This window comes from Leucoraja erinacea, chromosome 15, assembly GCF_028641065.1.
Source record: "Leucoraja erinacea ecotype New England chromosome 15, Leri_hhj_1, whole genome shotgun sequence".
NCBI classification, from domain to species: Eukaryota; Metazoa; Chordata; class Chondrichthyes; order Rajiformes; family Rajidae; genus Leucoraja; species Leucoraja erinaceus.
Window position 1 is genome coordinate 2,455,916 of NC_073391.1, and position 19,552 is coordinate 2,475,467.

The 19,552-nt window shown below is 44.5% G+C and overlaps 1 protein-coding gene across 4 annotated transcripts in view; it reads right to left on the reverse strand.

The window, feature by feature from the left end:
- plce1 (phospholipase C, epsilon 1) overlaps nt 1-19,552 on the reverse strand; it is a 503,016-nt gene that overhangs the window by 67,586 nt on the left and 415,878 nt on the right. For all 4 annotated transcript variants that reach the window (XM_055646596.1, XM_055646594.1, XM_055646593.1 and 1 more), the window contains 3 exons: nt 8,466-8,614; nt 3,623-3,740; nt 2,721-2,834 (listed from right to left, as the gene is read on the reverse strand). In XM_055646596.1, the coding sequence (XP_055502571.1) occupies nt 2,721-2,834; nt 3,623-3,740; nt 8,466-8,614 (381 nt within the window). The remainder of the gene's footprint in view (nt 1-2,720; nt 2,835-3,622; nt 3,741-8,465; nt 8,615-19,552) is intronic.

The following is a 19,552-nucleotide window of genomic DNA, read 5'->3' on the forward strand; positions in this document are numbered from 1 at the left end:
TGCTATTCAGTCGTGGCTGATCTATCTCTCCCTCCTAACCCCATTCTCCTGCCTTCTCCCCATAAATTAGTTTAGTTTAGTTTGGAGATACATCTCGGAAATAGGCCCTTCGGCCCACCGGGTCGGCGCCGACCAGCGATACCCGCACACAATCTCAGAGACCTGTACGGATCAAGAATCTATCCATCTCGGCCTTAAAAATACCCACTGATTTGGCCTCCACAGCTTTCTGTGGCAAAGACCTCCACAGATTCACCACCCTCTGACTAAAGACATTTATCTTCATCTCCTTCCTAGTAAAACCAAAAAAAAGCCAATATTCAAATCTTAAGCAATAAAGGATTGAACATGTGTTAATTCAACGTAGGTTAATTCAGCGTACTTCATCCAAAGCCATATCCCAAATTGTTATCAAAAATGGCTTATCAAAGCAAAAGAAGATTTTTAGGACTGGTTTTAGTTTTTTTTAGAGAAACAGCGCAGAAACAGGCCCTTCGGCCCACCGAGTCCGCACTGACCAGCGATCCCCGCACATTAATACTATCCTACATCAGGAACAATTCACAATTTTACCTGTCCAATTAACCTATGTCTTTGGTGTGCGGGAGGTAAAACCCACACAGGTCACAGGGAGAACGTACAAACTTTGTACAGACAACGCCCGTAGCCAGGATCGAACCCGGGTCTCTGGTGCTGTAAGCGCTGTACGGCAGCAACTATACCGCTGCGCCACTGTGACGCCTAAATCTTTAGGTTTAATAAAACCCCCAAAAAAACAATATTCATATCTTTAAAATCATAAAGGCTCGAACAGTACCTTGGACTAATCGACTTGGATTATTCCAACATAGTTCACCCAATATAGCCCAAAGCCTTTTTTTTAATCATTATCGGAAATAGACATCAAAGCAAAAGAAGGTTTTAAGTGCTTGGTCATAAAAGGAGATAAAGAAATATCTCAAAAAGGTGGAAAGGTAAAAACAATCTAGGGAGCAGGATGTTTTTCGACATCCGAGCAATTTAAAACTCGACCACAAATGACATAGTTGTTGTATTTGATTAAAAACAAGTTTTTCTCTCACAGGTGATTAAATGTGATTCTCTGACGAATCTGTTTTAATTAATTAATACACTGTTACTTCACCAATCACTTAATCTTAAACTCATTCTGAGCTCTAACTTCTTAAACCCCAAATGATTTGGAAAGATAAATAAAAAACTCTTCCAGAGCTGATCCATGACATTGACCATAAGATTATGAAATAAGTCTGGAGTTTCTGTTTGTTTTGACTATTTTTTGTTAATATAGGCAATGGACGGGCTTTTATGATATCATCTCTCTGGAAGCAAATGGAAATTACCCATCAGCTTACAGTGAAAAGATTGGTATGCAATTATCACTCCTGTTCTGGTTCAGTGCTTTTAGTATAGTTTAGAGACACATTATGGAAACAGGCCCTTTGGCCCACCGAGTCCATGCTGACCATCGATCTGTCGTTCACACTATTTCTATGTTATTGCAGTTTTCCTACTCCCTACACATTAGGGGCAATTTACAGAGGCCAAGTAACTTACAAACCTGCACGTCTTTGGCATGCGGGAGGAAACCCAAAGCACCTGGAGGAAACCCACGCTGTCACAGGGAGAACGCGCAAACTCCAAACAGACAGCAACCCAAGGTGAGAATCGAACCTGGGTTCTGGCACTGTGAGGTAGCAGCTCTATCAGCCGGGAGTTGAATGTGACTTTCCATGTGGAGTAAAGTTTCCACCCAAGTTCCTACACTGAAGTGGTAACGAGCTCAATAATGCTCATCTAACGGAGTAAGAAATAATATTTCCAAGTGAGGAAACTCATAAATCTTATGCAGTTATTAGTCACGTTAGTGGGGTCAAGGAAAGAGCGTTCACGTCGCGGCCCTGTTTCCACCAATCCTTACACCACTACGCACAAGAAGCGCAAGACGCCATTGTACGCAGATGCCGAGGAGTGTGTTCAGCTCTGGCTCAACAAGTTCTAATCTTGTGACGTGGACTCGATAAGAAGTCACCAAACACCATTCCTTCAATGTGTAGGAAGGAACTGCAGATGCTGGTTTAAACCGGTTACACACGGGGTAACTCAGCGGGTCAGGCAGCATCTCTCGACCCGAAACGTCACCTATTCCTTTTTTAGTTTAGGTTAGTTTGGAGATACAGCGCAGAAACAGGCCTCTGCAGCCCACCAGCGATCCCCGCACACTAACACTATCCTACACACCAAGGACAATTTACAATTTTACCAAAGCCAATTAACCTACAAACCTGTACGTCTTTGTAGAGTGGGAGGAAACCGAAGCTCCCAGGGAAATCCTACGCGGTCACAGGGAGAACGTGCAAACTCCGTACAGACCGCAACCCGAGGTCAGAATCAAACCTGGGTTTCTGGCATTCTCCAGAGATGCTGTCTGACCCGCTGAATTAATCCAGTTTTTTATATCTAACATTCCTTCAATTGTTAAACAAAAGCAAGGTAATATCATGATAATTTACATAAATTTCTAATTACATATATACACTAATTTCCATCTGGCTTTAAAATTACAACAGTGGATTAAAATAGCGAATTCACCGATAATGATTTAATTTTACACACTTTAAATCAAAGCAGTTCACTTTGAATCACTCATTATGTGACCCAGTCCTACTTTGGTGTGGGAAACAGCTAAGCAAGACACTTGCCTCTTCCAGATGACTTCATTGATGTCATCGATTCCCCTGGGCTCATTCTGTTGGATTTCCTGCTGGGTTTCACTTTGACTCTGTTTGATCCAGCAGCATTCAAAGTGGAAAGGCCTGTTCCCATTGAGAAGAGGAAAGGGTCAAGACAGGAGAGTTCATCGTTTTCCAACAGATGCAGAGCCTGGGTTATATTTTAGGCAGCTCCCATCTGTGCCCTCGTAGACTATGTGAAAACATAGCTTCCTGCATGCCTTCTTTACATAACACAGTTGGACACTGATGGTTACCCCGACAATGGCAACAGTAGCTAAAATCATTCCTTCTGATCTGCACAATTTATTGTTCCATCTTTAAAATGAAATGCATTTTATCTAATAGGATTTACATTACATGATAGTAATATCTTTCAATTAAAAAGTGCATGGAGCAGGACTCCCCCCAGTGTCTCTACAGTAGGGGATGTTTAGAGTTATTCACACAGCCACATACGTACTTCCTTGTGTTACATACATTGCACTAAAGACCTCCCTTTGACCAAATTCTATTGACTGACTCATGTTTCTCTCCTCTTCATTCCATGGTAATTTCTGAATGAAACCATCATCTACAAAATGGACAAACTGGAGACTGCAGATGCTGGAATCCTGAGGAAAAGTAAACAGCTGGCAGATCTCAGCAAGTCAGGCAGCATCTGTGGAGTGAAACTGTCACCCGTTGTATCGAGTTGCAACTTTTCTTCAAATCTTCATTGTCTGTCCAATTTCCTCCACAGATGCCGCCTGACTAGCTAAGTTCTTCCAACAGTTTGTTGCTGCAGCTACAAAAGGGGACCAGAGAAGCATAACTCTACAGCTTTCTACCTTCAAGGTGCCTCTGAGTGAGTGGCAAGGACATGTGCTAACCTGTAAACTTGACAGCTTGACAGTAGATGATCAAGTCGGAAAGTTCAGGTGCTATTTGTCTGCTTTCTTTCTTGTTTTGGGGCAAGTAGAATTCTTCACCCAGTTCCATGTCGTAAACCTGGGTATTAAACAAAGAATTAATAAATCCGTGGCACAATTCATCACAGTTACGTCACCTGCTCATTTGGTAGAATTCATTCAGCAAGAGGAAGAATTAAAGCCCTGTCCCACAGTACGAGTTCATTCCAAGAGCTCTCCCGAGTTTAAAAAAAAATCAAACTCGTGGTAAGCACGGAGAATGAACATAGCGGGTACGTTGGAGCTTGGGGACGTCTCTTAGCGGCTCGTAACGCTAATGGCAGGTACTTGGGAAGACTCGCTAACGGCAGGTAAGCACCGGAAGACTTGTGAAGATTTTTCAACATGTTGAAAAATGTCCACGAGAGCCTCGAGTACCGACGAGTGGCCATTACCGTAAATCTCCAAGTTCGAATCAGGGCAAACTCAGGAGAGCTCTTAGAATGAACTCGTACAATGGGACAGGGCTATTAATATCACGCTTGCCACCACAGTGGGATAGACAGAGATATTTTACAGGCAATGCAGTGCTTAGACCATTTGGCGGCATGGGGCCTGTACTCACTGGAGTTTAGAAAGGTTGAGGGGGAGATCTCATTGAAACGTACTGAATAATGAAAGGCATAGATAGAGTGGATGTGGAGCGGATGTTTCCACTGGTGGGAGAGTCTAGGATCAGAGGTGATAGCTTCAGAATTAAAGGGCGCTCTTTTAGAAAGAAGGTGAGGATGAGCTTCTTCAGTCAGAGGGTAGTTAATCTGGAACTCATTGCCACAGAGGGCTGTGGAGGCCAAGTCAGTGGATATTTTTAAGGCAGAGATAGATACATTCTTGATTAGAATGGGTGCCAGGGCTTATGGGGAGAAGGCAGGAAAATGGGATTAGGAAGCAGAGATCAACCATGATTGAATGGCGGAGCAGACTTGATGGGCTGAATGGCCTAATTCTACTCCTATAACTTGTGAACTTGTGAACTTTTGAACTGCCCCCCAGCTTCTTTCCCCCCCCCCCCCACCCCCCCCCCCCCCCCCCCCCCCCCCCCCCCCCCCCCCCCCCCCCCCCCCCCCCCCCCCCCCCCCCTTATTATTAATTTATTTTTTTTTTAATTCAAATCGTTTGCTATGTCGCTCTTCAAGGGAGATGCTAAATGCATTTCGTTGTCTCTGTACTGTACACTGACAATGACAATTAAAATTGAATCTGAATCTGAATCTGAATCTGAGTTGTAACACAGAAAATGGATCAGTTAATTTGTACATAGTGTATACTGTAAATGGGACAATTACCAAGTGATTTATTTATTTTGGAGTGTTATATGGGAGGTACATATCGGCCAGGAAATCAAGGATAATTTGAGCAGACCACCCTAGTCTTTCAGATGGGACATTAAGTCTACACCTGCGACAGACACAAAATGCTGGAGTAACTCAGCGGGACGGGCAGCATCTCTAGAGAGAGGAAAGTCCTGATTCCTGGGATGTCAGGACTGTCTTATGAAGAAAGACTGGATAGACTTGGTTTATACTCTCTAAAATTTAGGAGATTGAGAGGGGATCTTATAGAAACTTACAAAATTCTTAAGGGGTTCTACAGGCTAGATGCAGGAAGATTGTTCCCGATGTTAGGGAAGTCCAGGACAAGGGGTCACAGCTTATGGATAAGGGGGAAATCCTTTAAAACCGAGATGAGAAGGACTTTTTTCACACAGAGCGTGGTGAATCTCTGGAGCTCTCTGCCACAGAGGGTAGTCGAGGCCAGTTCATTGGCTATATTTAAGAGGGAGTTAGATGTGGCCCTTGTGGCTAAGGGGATCAGGGGGTATGGAGAGAAAGCAGGTACGGGATACTGAGTTGGATGATCAGCCATGATCATATTGAATGGCGGTGCAGGCTCGAAGGGCCGAATGGCCTACTCCTGCACCTAATTTCTATGTTTCTATGTTTCTATGAATGGGTGACGTCTCGGGTCGAGACCTGTGTTGTCTCATCAGTGCTGAACTGTAGTATCAACCTGAAGTGTACATCAGTCTTGTAGTTCTGATTCAAGGTGAGAGTAGGAACTAAGACACTACAATATATTTATTTGGGGGCAGATCATCCATCCTGATAATGTTCCTCGCACTGGGAATTGTGTAAACCTGCGGAAGATTGGGTTTGAACTTTAACTTTCAGGCTGACACTCCAGTGGACCACTCTTGGATTTCAAAGCTGACGATTTCCCACAGATATCCAAGGCTGGAAATCTGCCTCTGAACTGGTGCTGGGTTAAACGTGGCACCATCACTAAGTTCCCATTTAAAAAGACTTGTTACAGTGCATTCAGAAAGTATCCAGACACCTTCACTTTTTCCACATTTTGTTATGTTACAGCCTTATTTTAATATGGATTAAATTCATTGTTTTAATCATCCATCTACACACAATATCCCAGAAAGAAGAAGTGAAAACAATTAAAGTAATTAAAAATAAGTAACTGAAATTTTGCTATGACACTCAAATTTGAGCTTAGGTTCATCCTGTTTCCTTTGATTATCCTTGAGATGTTTCTCCAACTTGATTGGTCCACCAGTGATAAATTAAATTGATTGTGGACATGATTTGGAAAAGCACACACCTGTCTATATAAGGTCCCACAGTTGACAGTGCACACCAGAGCAAAAACCAAGCCATGAAGACGAAAGAATTGTCTGTAGACCTCTGAGACAGGATTATGTCGAGACACAGATCTGGGGAAGGGTATGGAACAATTTCTGCAGCGTTGCAGGTCCCGAAGAGCACAGTGGCCTCCGACATTCTTGAATGGAAGAACTGTGTAACTTTTCATAGAGCTGGCCGCCCGGCCAAACTGAGCAATCGAGGGAGAAGGGCCTTGGTCTGGGAGGTGACCAAGAACCTGGGCTGGGCTTTGTGTGCAGTTTAGCACCCGGGCCTACTCATCATTCACCCAGCCACGGCCGAGTCGGTCAACAAATTGCCGTTGGGAATTTGTCCCTTATTTTGACCTTTTGTCCCTTATTTGGGAGTCAAAAAGTTGGCAAGTCTAGTTATAACCCACTATAGTCACTCTTCATCACTACATTCCAGTAACAGTAAACACAGCCTATTCAATCCTCTATGCCCACGATGTGCTGGTGACCCACTCTCTGACACTAACACATCCTTCGTGCTGATCAGAAGTTTACGCAATACTCCAAATGCAGTTTTAACAATGTTTTGTACTGTTACAATACATTGCTCCAAACCTTATGTTCACTATCTCGGCCTTGGAAGATAACCTAGAGCAGCATGGTGGCACAGCGGTAGAGCTACTGCTTTACAGCGCCAGACATCCTAGTTCGATCCTGATACGAGTGCTGTCTGTACGGAGTTTGTAAGTTCTCCCCGTGACCTGCGTGGGTTTTCTCCGAGATCTTCGGTTTCCTTCCACAGTCCAAAGACGTGCGGGTTTTGTAGGTTTATTGTCTTGGTTATAAATGGTAAAAAGAAATGTCCCTAGTGTGCGTAGGGTAGTGCTGATGTGCGGAGATCACTGGCCGGTGTGGACTCGGTGGGTCAAAGGGCCTGTTTCCGTGCTGTATCTCCAAATTAAGCTAAAATATCAAATGACTTCTTCACTACCCTGTCCACCTCTGTCACCATTTTCAGCATTTGTAGACTGGCAATCCAAGAGTTCTCTGTACATCAACACTCTTAAGGTCCCTGCCATTTAGTCTATATGTACGGCCAGAACTCGACTTTCCAAAGTGCATGACCTCACACTTCAGGGGGTTAAATCCTATCTCGTCACTGCTCGATACAGCCCCCCAGCTAATCTGTCCCTCAGCCAAGCTCCTTTGACCAGCTGTGTCATCTATAATCCTATTAATCAGACCATTTTCATTCACATCCAGATCATTGACATAAGTTACAAGCAGCAATGGTGCCAGCAACAATCCCTACTGTACACCATTCGTTATAGACTTCCAGTCAGACAAAAGACTTGTCCACCACTACCCTCTGCCACACTTCAGAAGTGAGAGATTTGGATCCACGTTGTCAAGTGTCTTGAATCTCTTGTGTCCCAACCTTCTGGACAAACCGGCCATGGGGGATCTTGTGAGAAGCCTTACCAAGCCCATGTCATGAGGTCATAAAGTCATGTGATAGGAGCAGAATACGACCATTCGGCCCATCAAGTCTACTCCGCCATTCAATCATGGCTGATCTATCTCTCCCTCCTAACCCCATTCTCCTGCCTTCCCCCCATATCCCCTGACACCCGCACTAATCACGTCTTTGAACTGTACACTGCAAGGGCCAGGAAGTGAGTGGGTAAGATCATCTCTGACTCCTCTCACCCTGGCCACAAACTCTTTGAATCACTTCCCTCTGGAAGGCGACACCGGATTGTCAAAGCTGCCACAGCCGGACATAAAAACAATTTTTATCCACGAGTAGTAGCTCTACTCAACAACCAAAAATTTGTAGGCTCTTTTTGTTCTGGTATTCTGGTTAATTCACACGTTTAATCGATAATATATTATTATTATTGTTTAATGTTTTATGTGTCATTCCTAACTGTCACAGTATGTCATGTTGTCGGGCGGAGCACCAAGGCAAATTCCTTGTATGTGAATACTTGGCCAATCATTTTCTTAGATACCTCATCAAAAATGTTCTTGCTTCTAACATTGCAAAAGGTAATCTTACTATTTTCTGACATTTCCAGAATGATGAATAACAGCCAACTGTGATTCTAAATAGAGAGTACATGCACCATTTCTCACAATAAATCTTTTTTGCTTTGTCTTTTCTTTGCTAAGCAACATTGCGTCCGATGATATTTTCTTAATTCTGCGTGGAGTTTCTTCTGTGTACTCAAAGTGGAATTTATCACTTGCAGGCTTGGTTTCAGGCCGGTCATCGAGGATATTGTCTGGAAAGGAAAGGGCAGATTGTTACTATCAAATTTCACATTACACGTAGAATGTAATCAAACTAGGCTCCTGGTCATATACTTCGCAAAGCAATTTTCAAGTCACTGACAACTCATGCGACTACTCTGAAATAATCCAAAGCATATACTAGACAGATATTTTTCATTCATCCCTGGATGCGAAGATTGAATGATAACAATCTTCCAGTATCATTTTAAAATCTGGTTAATGTAGTTTATGCTTTGGTTTATAATGTTTGATGAACGAGTGCCAGTATAGATCTGTTAGAGGTCTGAAGAACGGTCTCGACCCGAAATGTCACCCATTTGCTTTTCTCCAGGGATGCTGCCTGTCCCACTGAGTTACTGCAGTATTTTGTGTCTTTCTTCTGTTAAAGGCAAATTGTGCTTTGACTAAGGGCTTGGACAGACTAGAGGTGGGAAACATGTTTTCCGATGTTGGGGGAGTCCAGAACCAGGGGCCACAGTTTAAGAATAAGGGGTAAGCCATTTAGAACGGAGACGAGGAAACATTTTTTCTCACAGAGAGTGATGAGTCTGTGGAATCCTCTGCCTCAGAGGGCGGTGGAGGCAGGTTCTCTGGATGCTTTCAAGAGAGAGCTAGATAAGGCTCTTAAAATAGCGGAGTCAGGGGATATGGGGAGAAGGCAGGAACAGGGTACTGATTTGGGATGATCAGCCATGATCACATTGAATGGCGGTGCTGGCTCGAAGGGCTAAATGGCCTACTCCTGCACCTATTGTCTATTGTCTATTGTCTATTGACTAACTCAATTTAAAACAAAAGGAGTGGGCGGGAAGACGTATGGAAATACAATAGTTAAAAATTAAAATGCTGTTATAACACTACCTTAGCCCACTCTTCCTGCAAATGGAAGCTAACTTCTTTATCACCTTTCCCGTTTCAGATGAAGGGGTCTTGATGAGAACCATCATCTCTGTGTTTCTTTCCACTTTGGTGCCCGACCCATTAGTGTTTCCAGTGTTTCTGTGTTTAGTTAAGATTTCCAGCATTTGCAGATTATTGGTTTGCAGAAAACAGAACATGTGGCCTCCATGGATTGTCAACCATCGGGTTGTTGAATTAACCTGGCCAACCTTAATGATATCGCAACAACGGAACACTATAGTCCACCTCTTGAACTGCTATGGACCTGTTGTTTTCTAGTTGTGTTTTTGTAATGTTATCTTGTTTTTTTTGCACCGTCTGTTTATATATAATTTGGTTTTGTGTTGTATTTGTGCCTGTGTGTATTTGTGTCTACATGTGCCCGTGATGCTGCTGCAAGCATGATTTGTTATTGGAAACTCGGCTGAACTTGCCTTGAAGCCTTTAAAGAAGAATTGAAAGGGGCAGAGGCAGTCCAGGCAAAAGATTTATTTAAATGCAGAGACATTTAAAAGCAGAAGGGTGGCACAATGGTGCAGCGGTAGAGCTACCGTCTTACTTCTGGCAGTAACGCCAGAGACCCGGGTTCGATCCTGACTACGGGTGCTGTCTGTATGGGGTTTGTACGTTCCGTAACCTGCATGGGTTTTTTCCGAAATCTTCAGTTTCCTCCCACACTCCAAAGGCATGCCTTAAGCCAATTGGACCAATCTACTCTTGGCCTAAGGGGGCCCCGTGCCAGATTGGGGGGATTGGGGGGGAGAGAGGGGTGTAGAGAGAGTAGAGGGGTGGAGGGGGAAGAAAGGGATATAGACGGGGAGAGGGATGTGAGGGGCAATGGAGAAGGGGGAGAGGGGGAGGTGGGTCATTCCCTCACAGTCCCGGGGCAGCGCTCCCGCCCCTCCAGTCGCCGTGCTTCAGCCCAAAATTTGATGCCTGGACTGTTTTTTCGCCAATAGTTATTGGTCTTCCAGGATCTAGTTAATTAAATTACTTTTTTTTTCATTTCACAGTCACTAAAACAAGTGGTATTGTAACTGCACTTTTCAGAGGTGATCTACACATTTTGTTTGTTACTTGTAGGCTTACATGTATACAATTTTATATTAAAATGTAGCTTAGATCTGTTTGGTCCATTAACTCGCAGGCACTTTTTAAGCGCACATTTTGATTACTTTCCATTCTACCATAGAGATATAAAGTCTATAATAGACATTATTTATATTTCTATGATTCTACAGACCTTGGCTGAGAACCTGGGGCTCACCAAAATTGTTCCCAATTGGGCCCCGCACCTCCTAAGGCCGGCCCTGTCCAAAGACGTACAGGTTTGTAGGTTAGTTGGCTTGGTATTAATGTAAAATTGTTCCTAGTGTGTGTAGGGTAATGTTATTGTGCGGGGATCGCTGGTCAGTACGGACTCAGTGGGCCGAAGGTCCTGTTTCCTTGCTGTATCTCTAAACTAAACTAAACATCAGAAGTAGAACATGGTGATAAATGGGAACAATGACCAATCTGCTGGAGAAACAATGCTCGTTTTTCAGACTGGAGTATGGTAGACTGATATAAGTTTTGATATGAGTTTGATATATATATATATGTGCAATGCTAAATTTCCAAATTTCCAAATGACATATCTTTTAAAAGTACAGTGAGGACAATATGAATAGCAAGAGAACCAGAAGACTGGGTGAACGGCAGACAAGTATCACAAGCAATTTGACACAAAGTGTGATGTGATACATTTTGGAAATAAATTAATGAGGAACAGTAGAGATGAAATGGTATTGTTCAAAGGAACAAGGAGTGCATGAATCCCTGAAGGAGATGTTGAGTGGTTTATAAAGCAAATTGTACCTTGGAGGCACAGATATAAGAACACAAATGTTATGTTGGACAATAACCAAGTCACAACTGTGTCATAGATTCATAAATGATAGCAGCATAATTAGGCCATTCGGCCCATCAAGTCTACTCCACCATTCAATCATGGCTGATCTAGCTCTCCCTCCGAATCTCATTCTCCTGCCTTCTCCCCATAACCCCTGACACCCGTACTAACCAAGAATCTATCCATCTCTGCCTTAAAAATATCCATTGACATGGGCCCCACAGCCTTCTGTGGCAATGAATTCCACCCTCTGACTAAAGAGTGTCTAATTCTGGTCACTTACATTTAGAAAGGGCGTTAAAGTCCTTGTGAGCATAAGGGTTTGAAGATTCAATAAGATGGTTCCAGGGATATGGTCTTGAGCCAATAGTTTAGAAATTAGTGTGGTACTGTTTCGATTAGAGGCTGAGAAGAGATTTGATAGAGGCGTAGAAGATCGTGATTGATTAATATATGGTGAAGAGATAGAAGCAGAGTCCAGTGGTGGGAATGGGGGAGGGGGTTGCCAAGCATTTCCAGTTCCCTGTAGTTGAACCATTTTCAGTCAGCATGTGCACAAGCGCAGGATGCGATAAGCCTTCAACTCATACCTCACTCAGGCTAAGGATAGACACAATAGCTAGAGTAACCCAGCAGGACAGGCAGCATCGCTGGATAGAAGCAATGGGTGACGTTTTGTGTCGAGACCCTCGTCTGACTGAGAGTCAAGGGAGAGGGAGACTGAGATATGGAAGGGTAAGGTGTGAAAACGAGACATCAAAGGGGACAACGCTCAAGGAGAATGTAGAACAGATCATTGTTAACTAAGGGAAGTTGAACAACGTGCAAAGATAAAATTTCATCAGGGGGACAGTCAGACTGGTCAGAGAACTAGGATGGAAAGATGCAGATAGGAGAGAAAGCATGGGTTACTTGAAGTTGGAGAAGTCAATGTTCATACCACTGGGGTGTAAGCTGCCCATGCAAAATATAAGGTGCTGTTCCTCCAATTTGCGCTGGGCCTCACTCTGACAATGGATGACAACCGGGAGATCCAGGTAGGTTAATACGGACTGAGCGGAGGTGTTCAGCGAAATGATCGCCGAGCCTGCGCTTGGTCTCACCGACAGATAGGAGTCACTCAGACTGTTTTCCCAGCAGCAGGAGCAAGAGTCCAATTAAGCACTCACAACATTTTTAAACATTGTTTTGTCATCGTGTATAACCTCTATCCGTGATAAAGTTCATGTAGGATTCTCCATTCAGGTGCATTGCGGGAATGCACATTATTTACTGAAAATATGCTGTTCGAAACTCTAAAGCTATTGGACAATATTATCGTTTTAGCTCACTCATTTCCTACCAGACACTGAATGGTAAATTATGTTTTTTTCTGTTTTAAAACAAACTGATCAACTTGTAATCAATGATAGGCACAAAAAGCTGGAGTAACTCAGCAGATCAGAAAGCATCTCTGGAGAAAAGATGACGTTTTGGGTCGAGACCCTACTTCAAACCCAAATTGTCACCTTCTCTCTAGAGATGCTGCCTGACTTGCTGAGTTACTCCAGCCTTTTGTGTCTATATTTGGTTTAAACCAGCATTTGCAGTTCCTTCCTACACAACATATAATCAAAATGATTTCACATCAAGGGTTCACCTGTCTTCAAGTTAAAACAGGTTAGACCCTCCAGAGAGTAGCAAAGGTTCCCATTCTTCAAGGGGAGGCCTAGTCTGCTGGCCAGGCCGCTCTGACAAAAGATTGTCAATGTGAAGGTTCACTTCAATTCTCTCCCCACATATGCCACTGACCTGAGGAACATTTTTAATATTTGTTTTGTCCAGGCATCTTAATACAGCATCAGTGAGTGGCCATAAATGTACATGTACATATTGTGTGCAGTTTTGGACTCCTAATTTGAGGAAGGACATTCTTGCTATTGAGGGAGTGCAGCGTAGGTTCACCAGGTTAATTCCCGGGATGGCGGGATTGACATATGATGAAAGAATGGATCGACTGGGCTTATATTCACTGGAATTTAGAAGGATGAGAGGGGTTCTTATAGAAACATATAAAATTCTTATGGGATTTGGCAGGAAAAGTGTTCCCGATGTTGGAGGAGTCTAGAACCAGAAGTCACAGTTTAAGAATAAGGGGTAGGCCATTTCAGACTGAGATGAGGAATGTCTTTTTCACCCAGAGGGTTGTGAATCTGTGGAATTCTGCCACAGAAGGCAGCGGAGGCCAATTCACTGGAGGTTTGCACGAGAGAGTTAGATTAAAGGGGCCGTCCCACTGTATGAGCTAATTCAAGAGCTCTCCCGAGTTTAAAAAAAATCAAACTCGTGGTAAGCACGTAGAATGTACGTAGCGGGCATGTCGGAGCTCGGGACGTCTCTTAGCGGCTCGTAACGCTAACGGCAGGTACACGGGAAACGCGGTAAGCTCGTGATTTTTCAACGTTGAAAAATGTCCATGAGAGCCCCGAGTACCTACGAGCGGCTATTACCGTAATTCTCCGAGTTCGAATCAGGGGAAACACGGGAGAAGTCTTGAATTCGCTCTTACAGTGGGACAGCCCCATTAGCTCTTAGAGCTAATGGAACCAAGGGCTATGGGGAGAAAGCAGGAAGGGGTACTGATTTTGGATGATCAGCCATGATCATATTGCTGGCTCGAAGGGCTAAATGGCCGACTCCTGCACCTATTTTCTGTGTTTCTATATTTCTACTGACAGGTATGACTGTACTCTGTAGGGTTGGGCAGCACATACCATTGTGTTTGCAGTTCAAAGAACTGTCTGGCCAACTCTGCCCGAGTCATTTAATTATCAGCCAGCTATTAACTTCATAAAACAAATAGTATCCCAATATTGGAAATTGGATCCACAATGTCTGGGTTTCAGTATCAGCTGAAGAGACAAATGGAATTTTATAAATCCTTATTCCCCCCCCCCCCCCCCCCCCCCCCACACCCCCAATTTTACCCCCCCACCCCCCCCCCCCCCCCTTTCCAGTATTTCTCTCTCACACGTGATATCCTTGGTTATTATTTGGAATGGTTCTGCAATTTTATATTCATTTGCAATTTTATATTATTTACAGAAAATCTCCTGTCTCTTTTGTTATGGTGTGTTGGACTATGAGCCTTTCCACTGAAAGAATTTTGAAAGGATCAAAGGATCCTGCCCACAGACAATAAAATAGCTCTACTTCTTGAAGGGGATGTTTCTATGACTCACAGGCAATACATATATAGGAAATTAATGCTTCCAAAAGTAAAGTACATATACAAATATTTCAGTTTCATTGTACATTCTTGGAATAAATGAGTTAATGGCAAGCTAAAACGATTGTACAGAGGAACACAGGAATGACAGAGTACTTTTATGGGACCCTTAACATAGTAATATATTCCAAGGCCTATTACAGAGCAAAGCCTTGACTGGAGGCAGTAGGATAGATGGGCAAAAGTCTAGTCAAACAAAACAAAATCGTAACGAAGGGAACAGGGCAGAGAAGCAGAGTCTGGGATGGATGGGGGGAGCTTCTGGTCAGGATTGGTGATGGCCCAGTGTACATTGATGGAACAACTAAAAACAGGTGCACAGATCAGAATTGGTGCAGCAGGAGAGATGCCGCCTTACAGCGCCAGCGACCCGGGCTCGATCCTGACTGTCTATACAGAGTAGGTACATTCTCCCCGTGACCTGCGCGGGTTTTCTCCGGGATCCGGTTTCCTGTCACACTGCATAGACATACAGGTTTGTTGGTTAATTGGCTTGTGCGTGGGATAGTGTTAATCTGCGGGGATTGTTGGTCGGTGTGAACTCGGTGCGCTGAAGGGCCTTTTTCCGCATTGTATCTCCAAACTAAACTAAACTAAAAAGCATGTGTAAGAAAGAACTGCAGATGCTGGTTTAAATTGAAAATAGACACAAAATGCTGGAGTAACTCAGCGGGTCAGGTAACATCTCTGCAGAGAAGGAATGTCCGATGTTTCGGGTCAAGCTGTTCTTCAGATGATGTCAGCAGAGCGGGTGGGACAAAGATAGAATGTTGGCAGAGGCATTGGGACCAGTGGGAGAACTGGGAAGGGGAAGGGGATAGAGAGGGAAAGCAAGGGCTATCTGAAGTTAGAGAAGTCAATGTTCATGCCACTGGGATGTAAACTACCCAAGCGAAATATGAGGTGTTGTTCCTCCAATTTGCGTTGATAGAAGATAGACACAAAGTACCTCAGCGGGTCGGGCAGCGTCTCTGGAGAAAAAGGATGAGTAACATAGAAACATAGAAATTAGGTGCAGGAGGAGGCCATTCGGCCTTTCGAGCCTGCACCGCCATTCAATATGATCATGGCTGATCATCCAACTCAGTATCCCGTACCTGCCTTCTCTCCATACCCTCTGATCCCCTTAGCCATAAGGGCCACATCTAACTCCCTCTTAAATATAGCCAATGAACTGGCCTTGACTCTCTGGAACCCTCTGTGGCAGAGAGTTCCAGAGATTCACCACTCTCTGTGTGAAAAAAGTTCTTCTCATCTCGGTTTTAAAGGATTTCCCCCTTATCCTTAAGCTGTGACCCCTTGTCCTGGAGTAAGGTTTTGGGTCGTAACCCTTCTTCAGACTGAAGAATGCAACCCTTAGCTTTTCTCCAGAGATGCTGCCTGACCCGCTGGGCTACTCCAGACTTAATGTGCAAGGGTGTCGGGCGAACATGACTCGATGCAATCAGGTTGGGATCAGTAAAGTTTTGAAAGAGAAAATGTTGAAGGAAGCAGGAATGTAGAAAACCTTTCTCTGTAAAGTGGTTTGTAAGTTGTTATATGGTTTTGTGGGCTGTACGGTACAATGACAACAAACTGTCAATGTAAATCAGGGCCTAATGGGCCTGTCCCACTTTGCGATTTTTTTTCGGCGACTGTCACAGTCGTAGCAGGTTGCCGAAAAAACAGCGACTGGACCCCCCCTCCCTACGACAATGTCTATGACAATGTCCACAACAACCTACCACCTAGTTGATGTCAAGCTACGGCAAGCTACCTACAACCGGCGACCCATTAGGACGTCCACCTACGACCACACCTACGTCCACCTGCGACAAGCTACGACAAGGTAAGCAAATTCAGTCGCCGGTACCTGTCGCCGGTTGACGGAGATTGACGTAGGTAGTCGCAAATAGAATTCAATGAAGTCAGCACCCAGCGACAACCTACGTCACCGTGGCGACAACCTACGTCACCGTGGCGACAACCTACGTCACCGTGGCGACAACCTACGTCACCCTGGCGACAACCTACGTCACCCTGGCGACAACCTACGTCACCCTGGCGACAACCTACGACAGCACCTACGTCAGGAGATGTCAAGTTACGCTCATTGGCGTCAAGCCAACTGTCGCCGAAAAGGTCTGAACATTTCAAAATCCACGGCGACCAGGAAAACGCTACGATTTTTTGGGCGACTGATGAGACTGTTCACGATCATACAGGCGACACCCGGCAACCATGTGGCAACAGGCTAGTCACCTAAATAATTGCCTAAGTGGGACAGGGGCAGAACTGGGAATTGCACAACTTAGGTTAATTACTTCCAGTTCCGCCATTCATTTGCGTTACGAAAACAATGAAAAGCTGTGCACTGGTGCTCAATAGACATCACTTCAGAGATTTTATTTCGCAACTATGTGGTCACAGATAGTTTGGGTTCCCAATCATGACTCATCGGTAGAGCTCTATCCATTTGTCCCCAAATGCTGATCTACCGAAGTTCATGCTTGTCTTATATTTAAAGCACCTTGATCACAGACGGCAGTGGAGGCCAGTTCACTGGATGTTTTCAAGAGAGAATTAGATTTAGCCCATAGGGCTAAAGGAATCAAGGGATATGGGGAGAAAGCAGGAATGGGATACTGATATTAGTTGATCAGCTATGATATTGAATGGCGGTGCTGGCTCGAAGGGATGAATGGCCTACTCCTACACCTATTTTTCTATGTTTCTATCATCTGCTTTGATCTGTCATTTTTACACCTTTCATTCTGTGTGCAGCATATCTCCAGTTTCCATCTCCATTGACTCTCAGTCTGAAGAAGGGCCTCAACCCGAAACATCAACCATTCCTTCTCCCCAGAAAGACCGGCTGAGTTACTTCAGCATTGTGTGTCTATCTTTGGTGTAACCCGGCATCTGCAGTTCCTTCCTATAATTTAGTTTAGAGATACAGCACAGAAACAGGCCCTTTGGCCCACTGACTCAACACCGTCCAGCACTCCCTGCACATCCCCAGTGGCTGGGCTTGTATACTCTGGAATTTAGAAGGATGAGAGGGATTCTTATTGAGACATATAAGATTATTAAGGGTTTGGACACGTTGGAGGCAGGAAACGTGTTCCCGATGTTGGGGAAGTCCAGAACCAGGGGCCACTGTTTAAGAATAAGGGGTAAGTCATTTAGAACGGAGACGAGGAAACACTTTTTCTCACAGAGCGTTGTGAGTCTGTGGAATTTTCTGCCTCAGAGGGCGGTGGAGGCAGGTTCTCTGGATGCTTTCAAGAGAGAGTTAAATAGAGCTCTTGGAGATAGCGGAGTCAGGGGGTATGGGGAGAAGGTACTGATTGTGGATGATCAACCATGACCACATTGAATGGCGAGGCTGGCTCGAAGGGCTGAATGGCCTACTCCTGCACCTTTTGTCTAATGTCTATCAACACTATCCTACACTAGGGCAACTTTTACATATATACCAAGCCAATTAACCTACAAACCGGTAAAAGGTAAGAGGACGGAAGGGGAACGGGTGGCCAATAGTCAGCAAAGCAGTAGGCAGGTAGTGCAGGAGTCCCCTGCGGTCATCTCCCTCCTAAACAGGTATACCATTTTGGAAACTGTTGAGGGAGATTGCTCATCAGGGGAATGCAGCAGCAGCCAAGTTCATGGCACCATGGGTGGCTCTGCGGCACATGAGGGGGGGAAAAAGAGTGGAAGGGCAATAGTAATAGGGGATTCAATTGTCAGGGGAATAGATAGGCGTTTCTGCGGCTGCAAACGAGACTCCAGGATGGTATGTTGCCTCCCTGGTGCAAGGGTCAGGGATGTCACTGAACGGCTGCAGAACATTCTGGAGGGGGAGGGTGAACAGCCAGTTGTCGTGGTGCATATTGGCACCAACGATATAGGTAAAAAAAGGGATGAGGTCCTAAAGGATGAATTTAGGGAGCTAGGAGATAAGCTTAAAAGTAGGACCTCAAAGGTAATAATCTCTGGATTACTACCAGTACCACGGGCCAGTCAGAGCAGAAATAGGAGGATGTTGCAGATGAATACGTGGCTTGAAAAATGGTGCAAGGGGGAGGGATTCAAATTTTTAGGGCATTGGAACCAGTTCTGGGGGAGGTGGGACCAGTACAAACAGGACGGTCTGCACCTGGAATGGAATGGAACCAATGTCCTTGGGGGGGTGTTTGCTACTGCTGTCGGGGAGGATTTAAACTAATGTGGCAGGGGGATGGGTACAAGAGCAGAGGGGCAGGAGGGTGTAAAATGAAGGTGAAGCAATAGGTAGCAAGGTGAAAAGTAAAAGTGGCAGGCAGACAAAACCAGGGCAAAAATCAAAAAGGGCCACTTTTCAACATAATTGTATAAGGGGTAAGAGCGTTGTAAAAACAAGCCTGAAGGCTTTGTGTCAATGCAAGGAGTATTCGTAATAAGGTGGATGAGTTGAACGTGCAGATAGCCATTAATGATTATGATATAGTTGGGATCACGGAGACATGGCTCCAGGGTGACCAAGGCTGGGAGCTGAACATCCCGGGATATTCAATATTCAGGAGGGATAGAGAGAAAGGAAAAGGAGGTGGGGTAGTGTTGCTGGTTAGAGAGGAGATTAACGCAATGGAAAGGAAGGACATTAGTTTGGAGGATGTGGAATCGGTATGGGTAGAGCTGCGAAACAATAAGGGGCAGAAAACGCTGGTCGGTGTTGTGTACAGGCCACCTAACAGTAGTAGTGAAGTTGGGGATGGCATCAAACAGGAAATTAGAAATGCTTGCGACAAAGGCAAAGCAGTTATAATGGGTGACTTCAATCTACATATAGATTGGGTGAATCAAACTGGCAGGGGTGCTGAGGAAGAGGATTTCTTGGAATGTATACGG